This window comes from Sinohyriopsis cumingii, chromosome 9 (assembly GCF_028554795.1).
Source record: "Sinohyriopsis cumingii isolate HCF-2022 chromosome 9, ASM2855479v2, whole genome shotgun sequence".
NCBI lineage: Eukaryota > Metazoa > Mollusca > Bivalvia > Unionida > Unionidae > Sinohyriopsis > Sinohyriopsis cumingii.
Window position 1 is genome coordinate 14050711 of NC_142969.1, and position 19256 is coordinate 14069966.

At 35.3% G+C, this 19256-nt stretch overlaps 1 protein-coding gene across 1 annotated transcript; it reads left to right on the top strand.

Moving 5' to 3' along the window:
* The first annotated feature begins 2538 nt into the window (after nucleotides 1-2538).
* Nucleotides 2539-18417, top strand: LOC149791302 (cytochrome c oxidase subunit FA4-like). The gene is made up of 4 exons (XM_089969835.1): nucleotides 2539-2695; nucleotides 12189-12277; nucleotides 15971-16031; nucleotides 18298-18417. Exons 1-4 carry the CDS (start codon nucleotides 2645-2647, stop codon nucleotides 18361-18363), a joined length of 267 nt encoding a protein of 88 aa, XP_089825961.1. The 5' UTR covers nucleotides 2539-2644; the 3' UTR covers nucleotides 18364-18417.
* The last annotated feature ends 839 nt before the right edge of the window (nucleotides 18418-19256 follow it).

A 19256-nucleotide genomic window follows, 5' to 3' on the forward strand; every position in this document is an offset into this window, starting at 1 on the left:
CTAGCGAATCTATATAGACCACGTGACGTCACAGACTGCACTCTTCGGATTGGATGCAGGCTGACTGAATTTTGTAACGCGTGTTTGGATTGGTCAATGAACTCAATCGGTTTCAATCCTTCCTCTACCTATAAATAAGCGCAGTTCACTGCATTCTTTCACCTGTTCTCGGCGCCTCAGCATGTGGACTGACGTTGAATCTTCCACCCTTGTGTCTTCAATGATGTTCAGGACGGACATACCGATGTATGTCCGATCCAACTGGGCAGTTGTCCATAGGACTGCCACAAGCCTATGGATACGTAGGATTTACGTGGAGAGGCAAGGATGCCTCAAAAGAGTGTTAGTGTATGGTCCTACCATTAGACGAAGCCTAAGGACAAGAAGAAGTCACAGGTGCCCTTTATGTTAAGGGCATATATAAACCCAAAGGCCCTTTTCAGGGCCACTCCAATCTCTCGAAAAGAGATAAACTTTCAATTGCCTACCCCTGTTCCATTTCCATAGACCCATCAAGTCGGGACCTTATTAAAATAGGGTCCCGACCCTGTTCCATTTCCCCTTGACGCTCAACAGTCCCATATTCCCATGTTCAGTTTCCCTTGTCGCTATATGTTCCCAGGGTTTTTCGTCCATGTTAAATTTCCATAGTCGCTATATGTTCCCAGGGGTATTAATGTTAAATTTCCATAGTCGCTATATGTTCCCAGGGGTGTTTCTAATGGTAAGTCCCATTGTCGCTATAGTATCCCACTTAACTACTGTCAACATTTGACAAGAGCTTCACCGTGAAGTCATCTTTGAAGGTATTTTAGATTAACATATGATTTGCATTGATTGTCACACAGTGGAAAGGCCAGTACTGAGAAACAAATGTAGAGAACATATAGTAAAGTTAACTGTGTTCTATGTCCACCTAATGTTTCCGTCTCCAATATTGAAGCAAAACGCTTACCACCGCTCCGGTGGCCGAGTGGTTAGAGCGTCCGTCTCGGATGCGGGAGGTTGTGGGTTCGATCCCCGGCCGAGTCATACCAAAGACTTACAAAAATGGTACTAACAGCTGCCTCGCTTGGCGCTCATCATTAAGAGGTTAGTGTTAGGACGGGTCGGCCTGGTGTCAGAATAATGTGACTGGGTGGGACATCATACTACATGTCTGCGGCATGATGTCCCAGTGCTAGACATCACTAGAAACTGTCACGCTACAGACATCGTAGTGATTTGACTGAAAAATTGTTAAAGCTACTTTGAAAATCCAAATCACACACACACACACACACACACACACACACACTTATCGAATTCGACCGATTGACGAAAATAAAATACTGCAATGCTTACAATTTGAAAAGAGGCAATTGTCACCAAAATATTCTGTTCAAAATAACATTAATTTTGGACATACGGGATTCCACCCCGTGTTTTCATGACTCGCGATGTGTCACAGCTTTGAAAAGATGTAATGTTTATCCATCTGGCTATATAAATGAAATACATTACTTTCGACTGTTTATGTCAGCAGTTCAGTCGGGGAATTGGTCAAGTTTATAATTAGTTTTAAACAATTCAACGTAACAATGCCAATATATGGCAAGAGATATTAAGCAAACTAAACTGAAGCCATTATGTGGAAGAGAAACAACAACGAATAGGATGTAATTTGTTTACAACGTCTTGTTTATGGGGAAGAATTACTAAAGAATTTAGAAACAGACTATACGCTGGGGAATTTCTTGAGAATGCCGTTCCAGCGGCAAGTTGACACGTTGGGTAACAGAAGATATTGAACGTGTGAGACAACTTCTAGCAAAATTGGAAACTTGGATTAAGATGCAGAATTTGTTAAGGTATACATTTCCATCATTTATATAATGTATTTATTTGTATGATTCCAAAAGATACATAGTAAATAGGATTTTATGGGTTACAGGTTCAAGAAGGTCCTGGAGTGGGTTTTCATGTTGACATTTAGAAATCACATTTTCATATGCATTTCGAGTCGAAATGTAATATATATATATATATATATATATATATATATATATATATATATATATATATATATATATATATATATATATATATATATATATATATTACACCTTATGGATATCACTTTCTTTAAATTAAAGGACGGTTGTTCTTTCTTGATACAAAATGGACTTTTGACCCAAAATAACACGAGATCCAATGTTTACAGAAATGACTTATCGTTGCGCAGAATTACCCAACGCACAGAATTGGCCGACATGGTAGTAAATGCCATGTCTCATTTTCCACAAAAAAGAAAGAAAAAAATCGTTGATTGTTTGATATAAAACGTTGGCAGAATAAAAGCAATTAAAAATGTACAATTTTATCAAAATTAACATACAGGTAAATAATTTCATTTTAAAAAATCTGAATTTGTTAACTCTGGTGTCTCAGCTTGGTTCCGAAGCGCGTGCAGGATCGATCCATCTGTTTTGCTGTTTAGCTTTGTTTTTGTTTTTCAAGTGAGTCAATAGTCTGGTTCCACGATCCTTGTTTTCTTTTATTTTTATTACGTATAGTGTTAATAAGTAAGATACCAGACTAGTGATTCAAGGGAGAAGGTAGCGAGTGGACAACCATTAGTTTGCTGACTTAAATTGCCCTCAAAATGCGTCTTATGGCAGGATTGACGATGGCTAGCCTCAAAAAGCACCCATCGGTAAAAAAGAAAATCATCGACGACATTGAATAAGGTTTAATAAGCACTGTAAATTTGGCGAAATATAGTCTATACGCGCTCGAAAATTGTCAAGGTCATTGTTTGTGGTCCTAGCGTTTCACACAACTGGCACAAGCACTCGTATCTGTTAGTAAGAAAAGTGTTGACGACACCCACTATCCTTAATCCAGTTAACAACAGGTGAACGAGTTGGTCATATTGTGCTAATTGGGAATGGGTGCTGACTGTTGCTTAACTTTTACACAGAAATGTGTGACTGCGTTTCACGTCAATATTAGTTGGATTGGGGTAATCCTTTGAGGGATTTGGATTGGGGGATTTTGTCTTAGGTTCCTAAACCTCTGCTATGTGCCCCGCCCCCAATTCCTTGCCCTTTTTCGTCAAAAAAGAAATTGTAACATTTGTTTTCTTCATTTTCTGTGGATGTCGAGATCCAAGTGTATGCTAGCTCTAGCAATGACCAAAGTCACTAATGGTGATAAAAGCCGTAAGATGGCAGTGAGTATCTAGCAGTGAAAGCAATAAAAGTTTGTTTCTTGGCTCATTTGCAATGTTAACTCTGAGATGGCCACTAGTATTGTAACACAGACCGCTCCTCCGGTGGCCTAGTGGTTAGAGCATCCGCCTCAGAAGCGGGAGGTCGTGGGTTCGAACCCTGGACGAGTCATACCAAAGACTTACAAAAATGGTACTTACAGCTGCCTCGCTAGGTGCTCAGCATTAAGAGGTTAGTGTTAGGACTGGTCAGAATGTGGCTGGGTGGGACATGCTACATATCTGCAGCATGATGCCCCAGTGCTAGACATCACTATAAACTGCAGACATCATAGTGATATGACTGAATTTTTTAAAAACTACATTAAAAATCCTAATCACACACAGGCACACACACACACAGTATTGTAATGTATTTTAATGGTTCACGTCACACCTTAGTCCTGAAATATATTACTTTGACGCTGAGATTTATTTTTGGGTGTCTGGGTCTTTCTTGCCTAAATAACTTCGCTACGTAGCATATTTTGATGTAGATTAACATAGCAACAGTAAAATTTTCAGGAATATCTTGGACCTGGCATCCAATAATGATTCTTTTCTACAAATTAAAATCATGTTTTAGACAGAATTTAATTACTCTGATATCTTTTTTTTTTCTTCTAATAAATTCAAATTCTCACAGAAGAAATGGACCTGTTTTCAAGTTTCGTTGGCTGAATTTTCAGTTGGCTAGAATGGAGTGGAAGCTGGGAAAGCCAAAATTTGGTTAAGTTGAAGTATAATTCTTAAATGAATTAAGATATAATAGTATTGAAGAAAGTGTTTGGATAGCTTCATTTCATTCAAGATTCTTATCATCCTTTTAACTGATTTTGGTATTCATGGCTTCCATCACATTCCATCCAACTAAAATGTAAGCCAACGGAACTCAAAAACATCTTCAATTGATTGTGTGGGAATTTGAATTTAGTAGGAAAAAGACATCAGAGTAAGTAAAGTTTGACTAGAACATTATAACAGTATTTTGTAGAAAAGTGCAGATATGGGCTGCCTACTGTGAGATATTCCTGAAAATTAGACTTGAGTTCTGATGTTAAGTGACATCGGATGCTATTATTTGGGCAGTAAGATCTAGATGCCAAAAACATAAATATCAGCATCGAGGTTTTACATTGTATTACTAGTCACACCCATGGCCAGGGGTGTAGAAATTTTGTCAAATTCAGTTGTCCATGGACAAGAAAATTAAAAAGCTTACTTGCCCATATAAAAAGATCCATTTGTTTGTATTTTCATAGTTAAAAACAATAGCAGAAGACAGAACTCTCAAAATGTTTTTGTTTAAGCTGCATCATTTCAGTGCTTGTTGTTTGGATCTGTGACATAAATTATACTGGATATCTCAACTTATATTTGGACTTTTGTGATCAGGGTCTACAGCTCTAACAAGAATGCAATATTGGTCTATAACTGCTGAATCAGTACTAGCATCTGAATTGATGAATATGAATTTGGCTCTACTTATTTTATCCTCAACATTTTTCAGTGGGATGTCATATATTCTGTTGATGAAATGGATGCATGCAGTTCTGTTGATGTGATCAGTTCCAAGTTCAGTTCCATTTTTTATTCAGACCTCGCAAAGAAATTCATTGTCTGAAAAAGATTTTATCAACTTTGCTTTGGCATATGCTATGTTATCGACAGCTTCTTCGTGTGCTCAGTTTGGCTCACATTGTATTATTGATCACTAAATCACCTACAACCTTCTCGGATGTGGTCTTTTCATTATCAAATTTTAGCTGACATGTAAAGTGCTTTGCACTTTGCTGGTACACTAACTATGTCTTTCCTTGTGATAACTTATCCTGCAAACAGTCCACTGGTTTAGTTTGCAGTTGAGGGGTTCCTCTTACGTATGTTAAAAGATGTGATGATTCAGTCTTCATTGGCCGAGGCCAAAGAAACTCCTGCAGCCAAGAATCTCTTTGAACTGCAGTTTTTAAAAAATTTAATTGTATTCCCTATCATTGTCAAGTTTAGTTTTAGCCCATTTTGTTGACTTTTTTTCAGCTTTAACAATTAACAATTCGCTTTAACAATTCGTTGCTAAAAGAAAACAATCCATCCAGATGCATTTCCATGGAAATTCATATTCACACATAATATTTTGAAGGAGTTCAGCAGTGATTCAAAACAACAGATTCCTTGGGAAAGCTCTATGAAACTCATTCTGATGTAATCATCAGAAGATGTCACCAAAACCAGTACTTTCTACTTGCATTGCTTGTATCGATAGACGCTGATGTTGGTTTCAGTCCTTATCAGTAAATTTCAGCATGCACTATATAAATATTCAATGCACCCACATGGTACTCGTTGGTAATGTGTAAACATGGCACAGACAAAATAGGAACTACTGCACTCTCCAGTTATAGGCCACAATTTACTTGTCCATGGACAAGTAACTCCGCAAATATTTCTCATCCATAAGGATACATTTTTCATAGGATAATATAATGGAATTTTGCACTAATGCCTATGGCAGGGAAGATTTAATTTAATTTGAAGCTAAATTGATGACAGAGAAAAATATATGGAATTACATTTTAATAAAATTTATTTCATGGTTTATTCCTTTGAAAACATAAAATGTTGGTAGTAATGAGTGACATTAAAGAGAAATGAGAGCAAGATCTGGAATGGAAAATTTCATGGTGCACATTGTCAGTTGCATGTTAAATGTAACATTTGTAGGTATATGGGATATAGGATTCACTTGCTTTAAAGTCCTAACCCAGCCAGGGGCGGTTTTTGCATAGAGCTGTCAAATTTTTTTAAAACTTGTACCCGGTACCAATTGATCCTAATGATCAACTACCTGGGTACCAGTCAAAGGGAAATTGTATTCAATGTGTACAGACCTGATGTTAAGCCTGCATTTTTTAAAATCCACAGTATTTGATATATGTCACTACCTAATGTCATCTCTATATATCACTTGCCAGAATTATAGCATGCATGAAAAAGATACATTTATTTTTGCTACTAAGTGGGTTGTGTGTCTAGTCAAAATTCTTGTCACAAAGGGCAAAATCTGTATGGATTTGAATCAGAATACAAACAAAACATACTAAAAAATTATTTATGTTGGCACTCACTTTAACTAGACTGTAACTTTAACTGGATGATCATGAACTGGAATTCTGCAATGAGCATTGTCATGTACTTGCAGTACTGTATTACTCTAATATTTTTCTTGTAATGCAGTGTTTATTTGGCCTTTTTACTGATCTTACATATTTTGAAAATTGAAAAAATCCATATGCGCTAACATTTTCCATCACATGATATTTATAACTCACTAAACATCTGGCACCATTTTCTTTAAAAGTATAGACTGGTCTGCTAACTAACAAGCTTATTATAATGAATCTGTGAGGCAAAATTCATATATGAAGAAACCCATCTCTTTTCTTGGAAATGGCTCATATATAGTTGCTACAAATAACAAATAAGGAAAGTTCTATTAAGTGCTGTTCTTATGCTGCAGTCATCTTTTTAAGAATATCCTCAAATTTAGATGAGTGGAATCAAAGAGATGGTAATGAAAAAGAGAAAAACAACTTTTTATTACTTTATTATTGTATTTTTTAATGTACCAGAAAAGCTTAATCCATATACAGGCAAACGTAAAACATAATTTGGTGGAAACAATTATAATGATTATGCCAAAAGCATAATGGCTGGCATGTATGCATCTATTACAAAGTCCAACAGTTCATCCTCATTGTCTGATAAAGTTCTGAATTTAGTCATCTTAAATATCATCTACCTTTCCTTGGCCTTGCTGTAATATGTGGATGCTTATTTAGAGACTGCGTGAGCTTTGTAAGTAACACTTTGATCATACAAGTTTTTGAGCTACTGAAGGTTGCAACTGAACACGTCATTTGCTTATCAAGATCAAATAACCACCCTCTTTTACTTGCCACTGATACCGCTCCAGTGGCCTAGTGGTTAGAGCGTCTGGAACCCTGGCTGAGTCATACCAAAGACTTGTAAAAATGGTACTTACAGCTGTCTCACTAGGCACTCAGCATTAAGAGGTTAGTGTTAGGATTGGTTGGTCTGGTTACGGTGGTGTCCGGATAATGTGCCTGGGTGGGACACAGTGCTATATATCTGTGTCTTAGTGATATGACCGAAAAAATTGTAAAAGCTACTTTGAAAATCTAGAACACATACACACTTGCCACTGAACCAGACTTGCGGAGCAAAGGGTTATCATTTGGGATTACGGTCACTTGTTTGGTGGAAGAGTCAGACCTCTGCTTGGCATTGAAAAAGTACCCATATTTGAGGCTCGGTTAAAAGGACTGTCAACTTGAAAATGGTGAGTGTTGCCTTAACAAGCACAAGTAGAAAAATTGTATATGGTAAATGGTTACCCTATGACTTATTTAATATTCAGGTAATTATAAATGTGTGAATACCTGGGTACCCACTGGGAGGGGGCCCCGAGTGGCCGAGTGGTCTAAAGCGCTCTTCGTTATGGATCACTGCCATCTCACCTCTGCGGCGGTTCGAGTCTAGGATTCAGCCAATGTGGGTATGTGAGAAAGCTTGCCAGTAGCTTCTCGTGGGTCGGTGGTTCTTTCCGGGGTTTTCCCGGGTTCTTCCTCCACCATTAATACTGGCCGCCATGTATAGCCTATCGTGTGCTGAAAAATGGCGTTAAACCCCACAACAACAACAACAACAACCCACTGGGAGCCTTATTTGTGAGTATAGGGTTCTCAATTTTCCGAGCTCTTAAAAATTGGCTTGTTCAAATGCATGTTATAAGTTTTAAGGTGATTTTATTATAATTGTTAATATGCAACATTCAGAATATTTCTTGGAAGCTGTTTTTGGAAATAAAAACTCATCTTCAATGATTAGCCACCTGGATTCCTTTAAAAGCATGATCAGTATACCAAAGTGTGAGCTACCACAAATTATGTTTCAAATTTATTTACGGAATAATTACAGAAGATAGATGCATACTGTTATTCTCAAATCATTCAGTTGTGATTATAAATGAATTGTTACAGAAGTTTTAGCTTTTCATTATTGTTGCAGTAATTGAGAGATGAGTCAGCTAGTCTATGATGGGGGAATAAACCCCAAAAGAACATTCTTTGCAATATTCAGATTTTCCCATGGGATATATCATCATAATGCTTCTTAACTGAGCTCACGTAAAAAAAAATATTTAGTCTAAACAGAGATCTCGGAAATACTTAATTACGTGTATTTGGATGCCAATTTTTGATCTGGGACGCAGAAAATCACTGAGGCGGGAGTACGCATGTACTAGGTGTGCGGCAAAATTCAAAGACTTGCCAGCCCTGCTTCAGCCACCTGCTTTGTGGGAAAATGTGTTGATCAGTTAGCTGTGTTGATATTTACAATGACAGAATTCAGTGCCTGAAAGACCCTTTGATGTACATACATGTTGCCATTATAAGAGTACATCAAAAAGAACATGATGCAGTAGCTGGGCGGCAAGTTCAAAGGCTTTGACTGGCGCCCGGGTGGGAAAATGTACTGATATTTACAGTGATTGAATTCAGAGTCAGAAAGACCCAGCGATGTACATGGGGTCATTTATAAAAGTACATCAAATAAACAAGTTCAGCTTTCGTTATTGTGTTCATTTCCGAATGTATCGGAATAAGTAGTGCACGAGATTCAAGACTTGTTGAGACTTAGACAAAATGCCATTCGTAAATTTGGATAAGTATTGTGGGGTTAAACGGCATACTTACGAAGATTGTAATGAGATTCAGAAGAGTGCTAAAGCTGCTAGAATTGATAGTTTGGATAGGACAGTAGCTAAGTGTAAGAAAGTGTGTGATGCCTAGCTTAGTGTTTGGAATAAGTTCTTACTTGGATTGACTAAATTCAGTATCACTCTGATGGATGAACAGGAGCTGTTTAAGAGGTACATTGGCTGACCATACTTTTTAAAAAAAATGCCCCTCACCTTAGCCCGGTTAGTTCTAGTGTTGTAGGGAAATGTATTCATCAATACATCAGTAGCTAGGCCTAGTTTTGATATTAATTACGTTGACAAACAAACTCTTGCCCATTCACAAGCATATGTTTTGATAGCTGATTGACCATTAAGGTAGCAACTATCAATTTCCTGCATGATATCCTTTGATGATAAAACACACAAACATGTGTTTTAAGATCAGAATTGGTGATCTGGATATACATTAACTGCCTCTTGTACACTATTTCGTCATAAAATTAGTTTGAAACTGTAAGTGAACCAGTAAGCCAAACGGGAAATTATGGCGGACCTTGCCAAGTCTGGGATGTACCAGTTTATTAGATTGTTTTCGTAAATCATCGGGAAAATATTTTCAGAAAAATATACAAATCATTGAAAGCAAAGCCAAGGTATTATTTTGTTAAAGATGTAACTTTAAAATGCAAATTATGTAGGTCAGAAATGTATGGGACAATGCTATGTTGTGGAATTCGTGAAATGTGCTTTAAGGTCTAAGCTGTTTTATGACTTGACATGTATTTGTGAAAATAGGGGAAAAAAAACAGCAAATCAGATATTATTTAACCTTTGCCTAATATTACTACAAGGACGTAGACAAATAAATAAACAATACATTTGCAATCCTGTCAATGGACTGTTGTAATGAAGCTATATTAAAGTGAGTGGTTACATTACGGAAACCTCTCCATCTAAAAATAGATGCACTCACGTCTGTGTTGATTCTGTAGGAAAGAAGGGGCTGCAACTTTTGATGGTGGGACTCCTATTTTTACCAAAACTTGAGTCCTGGACTCCTATTTTGAAAATCCTAGCAAGACCTCTGTCTGAAGTACGCTATCTTTATCAGTTATTAAAATAGTGAAAAGGAACTTTGCCATTCTAGACAATACCAACCTCTGAAAAGTGCACTGAATGAATTACCACATATATAAAATGTAAAAAAAAAAGAAATATACAACACTTTTTTTAATACAATTTGCCTCTGAAGTCCAGGAAGTGAAAATGACAGTGTGTAGCTAAAAGTTTTGTGAAAGGTGCATATATCTGATGTCAGGCCAAGCTGTATATTCTACAACCCATATTGCATACAATCAGTCATACACCAAAATAAAGGAATCGAATGTTTGTTTGACAAATACCTTAGATATGCAAGGTCTTTTTAAATGGCCAATATAACCAGTGAGGAAAACAGGAAATTCTTTTTCTTCAAAAATTTAAACCAATCAGTGAAAATCATGAAACTGTATAGTGCCACCATTGTCCCTTTGGTCAGTTTTGTGTGTCATGGGGTGCAACTCAAATTAAGGTTACACAAGTTGTTCTATAGTTATCTCCCTTGGAAACTGGTGCACTGATGGCAATACTTAAACGTAGATCAAAGACCCCTAGATCGCTTACATCTAAATTATTCAGTATGATGAATGATTTATGCATGTTCTTCTTGATGCAGTCAGTGGTGAGTGTGATATTTAAGTGTAAATTTACATTTGAAAATATTCCCCATCAGCCATGTACAGCTTGCGCATGCTGTATCTCAGTTCCATGTGACATCACAAGGAGTCCCACATTTTGAATCACCACTGTGCTGCATGCCTTAGTGAACCATCACTGTGCTGCAATTGTGGATGTGAAGTTTTTTAGAATGTTTTCTGATTGCATCAATGGCAGGAGGTGTGTCATTGGCGAATGCAGCAGCAGGAGATATCTTTGTGATCTTAACATGAAAAAAACAGTGATTTATGTTGAGTTTTTTTTTGTTAGCATCAGATCATCATTGAGAGAGGGACAGGGGCAAAACTTTTCATGACTGCTGAAAACCCGTAAACCTATACTCATCTTTTCATGATACATGTAATTTTTCCCCCATAAGAACTATAAATAATACCATATATTGGCCGAAAAATTTGCTACAGAAGAAAAAAGTGCATGGTCAAATTATCTTAGTAAAACGTTGTCTTAGCAAGCATGCCTGTATGAAGCAAATGAACTATTAGCTACATGGGCATTAAAAATCAAACAATGAAAATGAATAAGTGCGATATATTCACGCTCACAGTACATAATATAGTCCATAATAACAAAGAGTATATAGTACTTAATAACAAAGAGTACAACACTCTAATGCTCCAGTACATTATAGTAAATAATAACAAAGAGCATATGGTATTTAATAACAAAGAGTACAATGCATTCATGCTTGCAGTAAATATAGTAATTAAAAACAAAGTGCATAGTACTTAATATCAAAGAGTACAATACACTCATGCTCACAGTAAATAATATAGTCTATAATAACAAAGAGTATACAGTAAATGTACTTAATAATAAAGTACAGTACACATGCTCACAGTAGATAATATAGTACATAAAAACAAAGAGTGTTTAATACTTAATAACAGTACAATACACTGATGCTCACAGCACATAATATAGTCCATAATAACAGTATATATTACTTAATAACAAAGAATACAATACACATGCTCACAATAGATAATATAGTAAACAATAATAAAGGGTACCATACACTCATTCTCACAGTAATTAACAAATGCTGCCCTTAGCATTATATACATTTGTCAGTGGAAAATGAAATTGTGCAGCAGTAAAAACTGGACAAGTACAAACTTGGTTAGGACAAGTCACTTTAATGTCACCTGTCCTGGACAAGTGGTAAAAAAAAAATTGTGCGGCCTTGAAACTGCTGCAGTTGTATCATGTGGCAGCCCCTGGGAAGTAATTGAGATCATACATTGCATCTTTCTTGTAGATTGTCTTCCATGCTTTCATCAGATACTTTGGCCTCAAGCCATGGAGACTTACAAATGATACACGAGATACCACATGCAGCCATTCAAGAAAATTTATCTGTTTTGCTTCTAAATTTATTATATTTTCCACATTTTTCAGTTGATACCACTTTACGTCTTTGTTGGTAGCGGCTGTGTGGCTGCTGGACTGTACACGTTAAGGCTGTGTGTTTCCACACCGGATGTAAGGTAATTTGAATTTACTTAACGTCAACCATTGTCAGGATAAGCACACTCTCTCAGAATTGTCACAATTCTTCTAAGCACCCACACAAATAAAATCATATGTTTGAAGTCCATATTTAAAAAAAAAGAAGTGTATTGTTGTGATCAGTATTGTCATCACAGAAACATGAATTATCCAGGATATAATAAACAGTTGCACCACTTTGTATTAATAAAATATATGATGCTGTTTCCTTTAGTAGTAGTTGGTGACTAGTCTCGGTTTCCACTTCATCTTTGAGGTTCAGATAAATAAGGCATGACATCAAAAATGTTCAAGCAACACTTCTCAACCAGCATACATACACATCCGGTCACCAAACAATGTGTTGGTCAAGAAAGTCTTTTTACCAGGGTTCCCACACTACACGGAAATCAGAAGGTATGAAAACTAGTCTAGCATCACAAGAGGCCAACATGGTGGTGGCAAAGCGTAGCTGTTTACTGGATGGCCTAGCAAACTTTAAATGTTAGTTCAAGTGAAACATACATGAAATCGATATGAAAATTACTTATTTTCTCTGAAATTGTGAGTATTAAAATCATTGTCTTTAATCTGCTGAAAGACAAGATAAAACTACGTTGTTGATGAAATGTGACATGGTACTCGCGATTTGCATTGCTAGCTGCATGAGTACACAAATCTAACAACCCACATTTTCAAATGTTGTTGAGAAAAAAATTAAATGAAAGTCGTATACTGGTTGTAATAAAAATACAAAAACGACAGAACACAAAAATCTCCATATTTTTATATTCAGAGAGCAACTTCTGGAGTTTTGTTATAATGTGACTACCACATTGACATGTGGTCTCTGCTTGATAAATCCGACTGGCCAGATTGCTGGTTTTTACAAAAAGTATCTGACTTTCATTTAATATAATTTAATTTCTGTACAACAACATTATAAAGGAGTTTGTTGTTGATATCACGTGAGATTTGTGAAGTCGTGTGACTAGTAATGCAAATGGTGAGTACTGGGTCAGGTTTCATCTGTGCTGTAGTTTCATCTTATCTGTCAGCGGATTAATGACATAACAATTATAATACTTGCTATTTCTGAGAAAATAAATCATTTTCCTATTTAGTTTGTGCAGGTATGAGTCGAAATAACAGAAGTTTAAATTTTCTAGGCCCGCTGGTAAAAACGACTATGATATGTCGCTACTGCACGGTGGCGGCAAATTCCAGATCTTCTGTATGCAGTTGCAATGACCCCACACCCCAGCCTAAATGTCCAAATATGAAAAATGGGGTGGGAATATTCAGAAGAAACTTGGATTAGAAAATGGACTGCTATTTGTTTTAAGCCAAATTTGTAGTCCAAATTGTTGAATCTCGAAGCTGAAATGAGAAATTGTTGTTCCTTATATTATATATTAAGAAATGATACGAGCCCCTATATCAATACAGGTTTGGGGACTGGTTTAACAAATTACAAGAAAAGTTGATTTTATAGTAAATTCAGTCCTTGTTTATACAACAGTGTATAATTTTTAAGGTCTTTTGTCAAAATATAAATCAATCCTTTTGAAAATGTTTTTTAAATGATGGATTTTTAACCAAATCATCTTTAAGGAGATTAGGTTGTTTGAAAAATCTTGTTTGGGATTTTATTGGCACAGATAAGTTCAGGGATAAACTCTTTTTGTTACAAGACAAGATTCTAATTTTTTTAAAATTTTAATACTGTAATAGGAAATGTTAATTTCTATTAGATGCATATATATAATGTTGAAGTATTCTTTAGAATTAAAGGTTTGAAAGGAAACAAAACATAATTTATGTTCATTATGTTGTTCCCACTTAGCAACATAATGCAGCAAAATAAAGTTAGAATTTTTATTCTGTACACTGAAATGACTTTTGCATGCCAGTTTATAGGAATATAATCAAACTTGTTTTGTGTGATACATTTTGTGGTTTTGTACATTGTCATCTTTTCTGAATTTGATGTTTTTGGAGAGCCTTGAAATAGAAACATCATTAGATTTAGAAAATGCATATTTTATAATCTAAAATGTTTGTTAATTCTGTTCAGTAATGGTTATATGTGAACCTTGAAAAAAGTAATTTCATCCTGGAAAAACCCTGGAAATATATCTTTAGAAAAGCATGGGAACCATGTTTTACCTGAATTTATCAATCAGTTACTGTACGTACCTAATATATTATTTTCTAATAATCAGTACCAATCACAAAGTTTAATGTTGTTGAAATTGTCAAGCACTGCTTTATTAAAACAAGAACAAAAACAATAACCACCATGTGAACATGGCTTAGCAATGTTGGTAGATAATCATCATGCAGTCATATGACAAGTGAATTTTACTGCCCCCCCCCCCCCAATTACACTGTTTACTAAGATTGAATTGTGCTTTTGTCAAAGGAATTGCTATAGAATTCATATTTGTACAGAATCTAGAAAAGAAAACGCTATTGATTTAAAATGTGTGCTCATACTGCTTAATGACCTTGACATATGTACATGTACATGTAGAAGTTCATGATCATTCTTTCATTACTTTTTAAATGTTTGTTTGCATTGAATTCAGACACATCATGATCTATCCTTAAATGACTTAAAACACATGCTTCTTTCTGCATATCTTTGATGGAGTTATTTTGGATTCACTCTTTTGGATGCAGTGTAATCAGGCAGAGAGTATATGTATCAATACTTCAACTATTCATGCTGAAGAATAATGAACCAATGCATGGTTCTTGGCTAAAAAAACTCAAATAATAAAATATGCAATCACTGTGTTTTCATTATTTCTCATTTAATATGCATTGATTTAATGGCATCAGTGCCATTGAAGCACATGGTTTTGTACCCAAACCTGCATCCCCTTTCAAACCTCACCATCTCAGAAATGCGTAGTACAGAGAATATATTTCCATTATTTTATTCAGTCAACTGGTCTGGTACTATTGCACTTTACATAGTACAATGGCACATTGTGGACCATCAAGTTATATTGCAGGTTTCTGAAATATTCCCCAGATGATACTATAGACATTATACCAGTCCCTCATATCATGTGCTTTGTATCTACATTGTACCACAGTGTGAGAGCACATGATCTTTACAATAATATGTGTAACCTGAATAAAAATGAAAAGTACTAGCAACCACAACTAGCTTATTATAATCCTTCAAAACTTAATGTTGACCTGCTGAAATGAAACTTCATGATCATACTTTACTTTATTGAGGTACTTAGTCTGTTAGTTGTCAATTAATATTTTTTAAAGCCCTGGAGTGGAATAAAAGTTTGTTTTTGCTGAAATTCTATGTTATATATTTTTGAGACAAAATGGTTGTTTTTTTAAAATTTAATTATTTAGCTTGGGAGGAAATCTGAATTGTAGAAAGATAATACTAATACTAAAGCAGCAGCAGCAGATCTTGGTATGCCTCCTTTGAATTATGTAATTATTTTTCGGGGGAGAGCCATTAGATTGTTGGAATCCCTAATATATGGTGGGGGGGGGCAGGCAGAACTCACATTACTACTTTTAGATCAAAAAAGGTTTTTATGAAGGTTGAAAGTGACTGGACAATTTTGTTCTTGTGCTAGAGTAGATAAATACATGTTTATTTATCTTTTTATCTCTATGTTAACTGCAATATTTGTGTTGTTTTCCCACAGCTTTGACAGGAAGAACAATCAGTTTCCCTACCTCAAGTGGGACCCTTCTCACCAGTACAAGGTAAATAGTCAGAATCAGATGTATGTGTCCATTTTTTTTTTCTGTGTTCACTGCTGCCTTGTTTGACCTAAAACCGTATTTGCATGATTAGGTAACAACCACTTGAGGTAGACAAAATATGCTTGGCGTATTTGTATTCATATGTAGGTGACCTGGTTATATTTTCAGGCAGTTATAACACGTTTTCCATATATTTACACATTTTTCATTGTTTTCTATCACCATAAGTGTTATCAGCACATTTAAATAAAAACGACTTTAGGAAGACGACCATTTTTAACCATTGGACTTGGACTTTTAGTCCTGTGGAGGGCGAGAGATGTATGTTTTACAAACAAAAACCAAATGTTTTGTGTACATGTACATTTACCTTGTATACTCATGTTCAGTGTGCACTCAGCTGTAAACAGAAAATTCTCTGTCTTCTATCCCATAATGTTGTAAGCATATCAGGAATTTCTTTATTTTCATGTCATTGTGCCCCAGTATGCTGATTAATTTCTACAAGATATCGCTGTAGATCACCCTTCCAGTTTGCCTATGCATATTCCATAGGTAGATCTAGGTCAGTACTCTACCCAAAGAATTTTTTTATAGCATCACTTTCAGTGCATAACAGCTTTGCTAAATGTTTTCAGGAATGTGCATTAGCAACAAGAAAAACTATTTTGAAAAATGTAAAATATAAAAGAAAGCATACATTTTTGCTTATTTGTTTATTTCCCTAATTTTTTATTATGTTTTTATATCAGTCTTGCAGTTTAAATAAAAGAAACCATTCTTTTCTTAACTCACACATCTCATACCTGCCGGATAAAAGTCAAAATCCTTCATGGAAAATCTGAATGTGCAGATGATTTCACGATAGATGAGTACCCTCAGTGACAGCTTGCTCCACAGCCTTCTTACACTAAAAGAAAAATGCAATAAAAAATTTGTTAATGTAACAAGAGATACACAGCTGCCCAATTCATAAATGAACTGTCAAAGTTCAATTCTTCAAGGGCAAATTCCGTGACATTTTTATAATATTGACAACAACTAATACACAAATTCCTTCACTGTTGGACATCTGAAAAACAGGTTAGGTACAGTACAACCACTAGGACATTTTTACTTTACTATCAGCTTTTTTAACTGAAGATTCTATTGGTAGCAGTGGTATAGATTCTTCAGTATCTGGTCATGCAACTTCATGCACAACAAAATTTGGAGGGTATTAAATTTTATATTAAATTATATTTCTGTTTTTCATGCATGAAGTATTTTTACATGCCAGGCCTATTGTGTTACAGTGCCTGCTGTTGCCTTCTTTGTTTTGGTTTTTGTTCTCTTTATTTTTGCACAATAACAAAGTTCATCACCATCAAACATTATGAATCTTTGTAAATACCTTGCTTTAGGGTTAAAAGAAAGGATATTTTTGGGGTCAAAGGTCGGGGTCATTGTGACCAAGGAAAAACAGCAACTTTTTCCATGCAGTTATTAGCTTTGATGCAGACAACTGAAAGAGCCCATTATTACTGAAGAGTGCTTACCACTGCAAGGTTATGCTAATTTTTAGTCCACACTTATGTTGGACAAAGGACTGAAATTATAGATTACTGTGAATGCTCAAGAGTGAATCAATGGTATTCAACACAAAACACATGAAAAAGCAGTTTTCTTATCCTGATTGTCAGTTTTTACCATGACAGATATTTGAATGAAACTTTAACCCAGGTCAGTGCCCAGTTTTATTATCTGGGCTGTCACTTTCTTTGGTGAAACTTTACCCAGGTTCACATCTTAATCATACAGTAGTCAAATTTCTAGCACAAGGTCATAATGTAGCTAAAATGTGATATGGCAGGTGTTACCATGTGCCATTTGTGTTCTCATGTTTGTTTTTTTATGATAGGCCCCAGGTGTATGGTACAGATCACTCAGACAACTGGTCTCTGACCGCATCTCGGCTAACATGGTTATGTGAGAAAGCATATAAGTAGCATCACATTTGGTGTTTCTTCCAATGGTTTTACCAAGTTGTTCTTCCACTAAATATACTGGCTGTCATGTATAGCCTATCATGCACTAAAAAATGGAAGTAAACACAGAAAAACCAAAAACGTTTTTGTGTTAGTGAATTGTAAGTCAGGAAATTTATAGTACTTTATTGGTCAACAACTTTGGAGATGATTGCTTAATATATGTATAATTCATAATTTTTTCAGCTTTCATTGTATTTTGTTGCACATTAATATTTTCTCTTTTTCTACTCTTCCAGTTCTATTCACCTATAAGGGACTACTCCAAGGAGAAGTTCCCTGAAGAGAGGCCCAAGATTGATTGACTTCATGATATTTCTAGCTGTGTAAATGATAATTAAACCGTTTTTTCTCTCCTTTTTTTGTGTGTGAAAGATGTAGTTGTCCATCTTTATAAAGAGAAATCATTCAAACACCATCTCCACATTTACTATTACAGCTTGATATCGACAATCAAGATACAGTTTGTGCCAGTACAGTGCATCTGATGTTTGTATTCTGTTAACAGCATATTTTTTGGGAAAGTTAAAAAGACAACAAAATAATTGAAATTAAAGACCAGCTTTTTTTGGATCAAGTAAACAGAAATAAAATATTTTGAAATATTCAGTTGTTTTGTATTTATGCTCTTTTGTATGGTCAAATCAGATCCAATTGATATCTAATTGTTGATAGTACTATTTACACTATTATATAATATTAGCTTTTAATGGACACTCATTGTTTGCAGAATGAGCAGTTAGTGTGTTGATTTTTCTCCAAGCAAGTTTTACAGTGCACTTTAAAAGGAAGAGGTTATTCAGAGTTTTTCCGTTTTTTAAATCTTTCTATCCATAAAATGTTTTGACCTACACTATCGGGTATATACTTGCTTATAAATCAAATCCAGTTGCAATGTGCATAGACCTTGATTGGTAATCATGTAATGTGCCAGCAGATCTGACTTATTCAGTTAATTAAGAGTAGAACAAACAACAGACTCAGATTTGCTTGCACATTGTGATGTCAGAATAGGGTCTGTGTGATTTGATCTTAGACATGACTTACAAGCAAGTATATATATAGTACAGTAAGAATCTGAAACCACAGTGTATATTTTAGGAATGACAGATAATAGGATTTATTTTCAAGGGAATATTTAATTGTTTGATAACATTACAGTAAATGTCATAAACAAATCTGGCATAGCACCAAGAAG

Bases quoted from the DNA above. Each gene is read 5' to 3' on its own strand.
- LOC149791302 (XM_089969835.1), top strand. From the start codon at position 2,645: ATGCGTCTTATGGCAGGATTGACGATGGCTAGCCTCAAAAAGCACCCA. The intron at 2,696-12,188 runs GTAAAAAAGAAA...CACATTTTTCAG, and splicing joins GCCTCAAAAAGCACCCATCG to TTGATACCACTTTACGTCTT. The intron at 12,278-15,970 runs GTAATTTGAATT...GTTTTCCCACAG, and splicing joins GTTTCCACACCGGATGTAAG to CTTTGACAGGAAGAACAATC.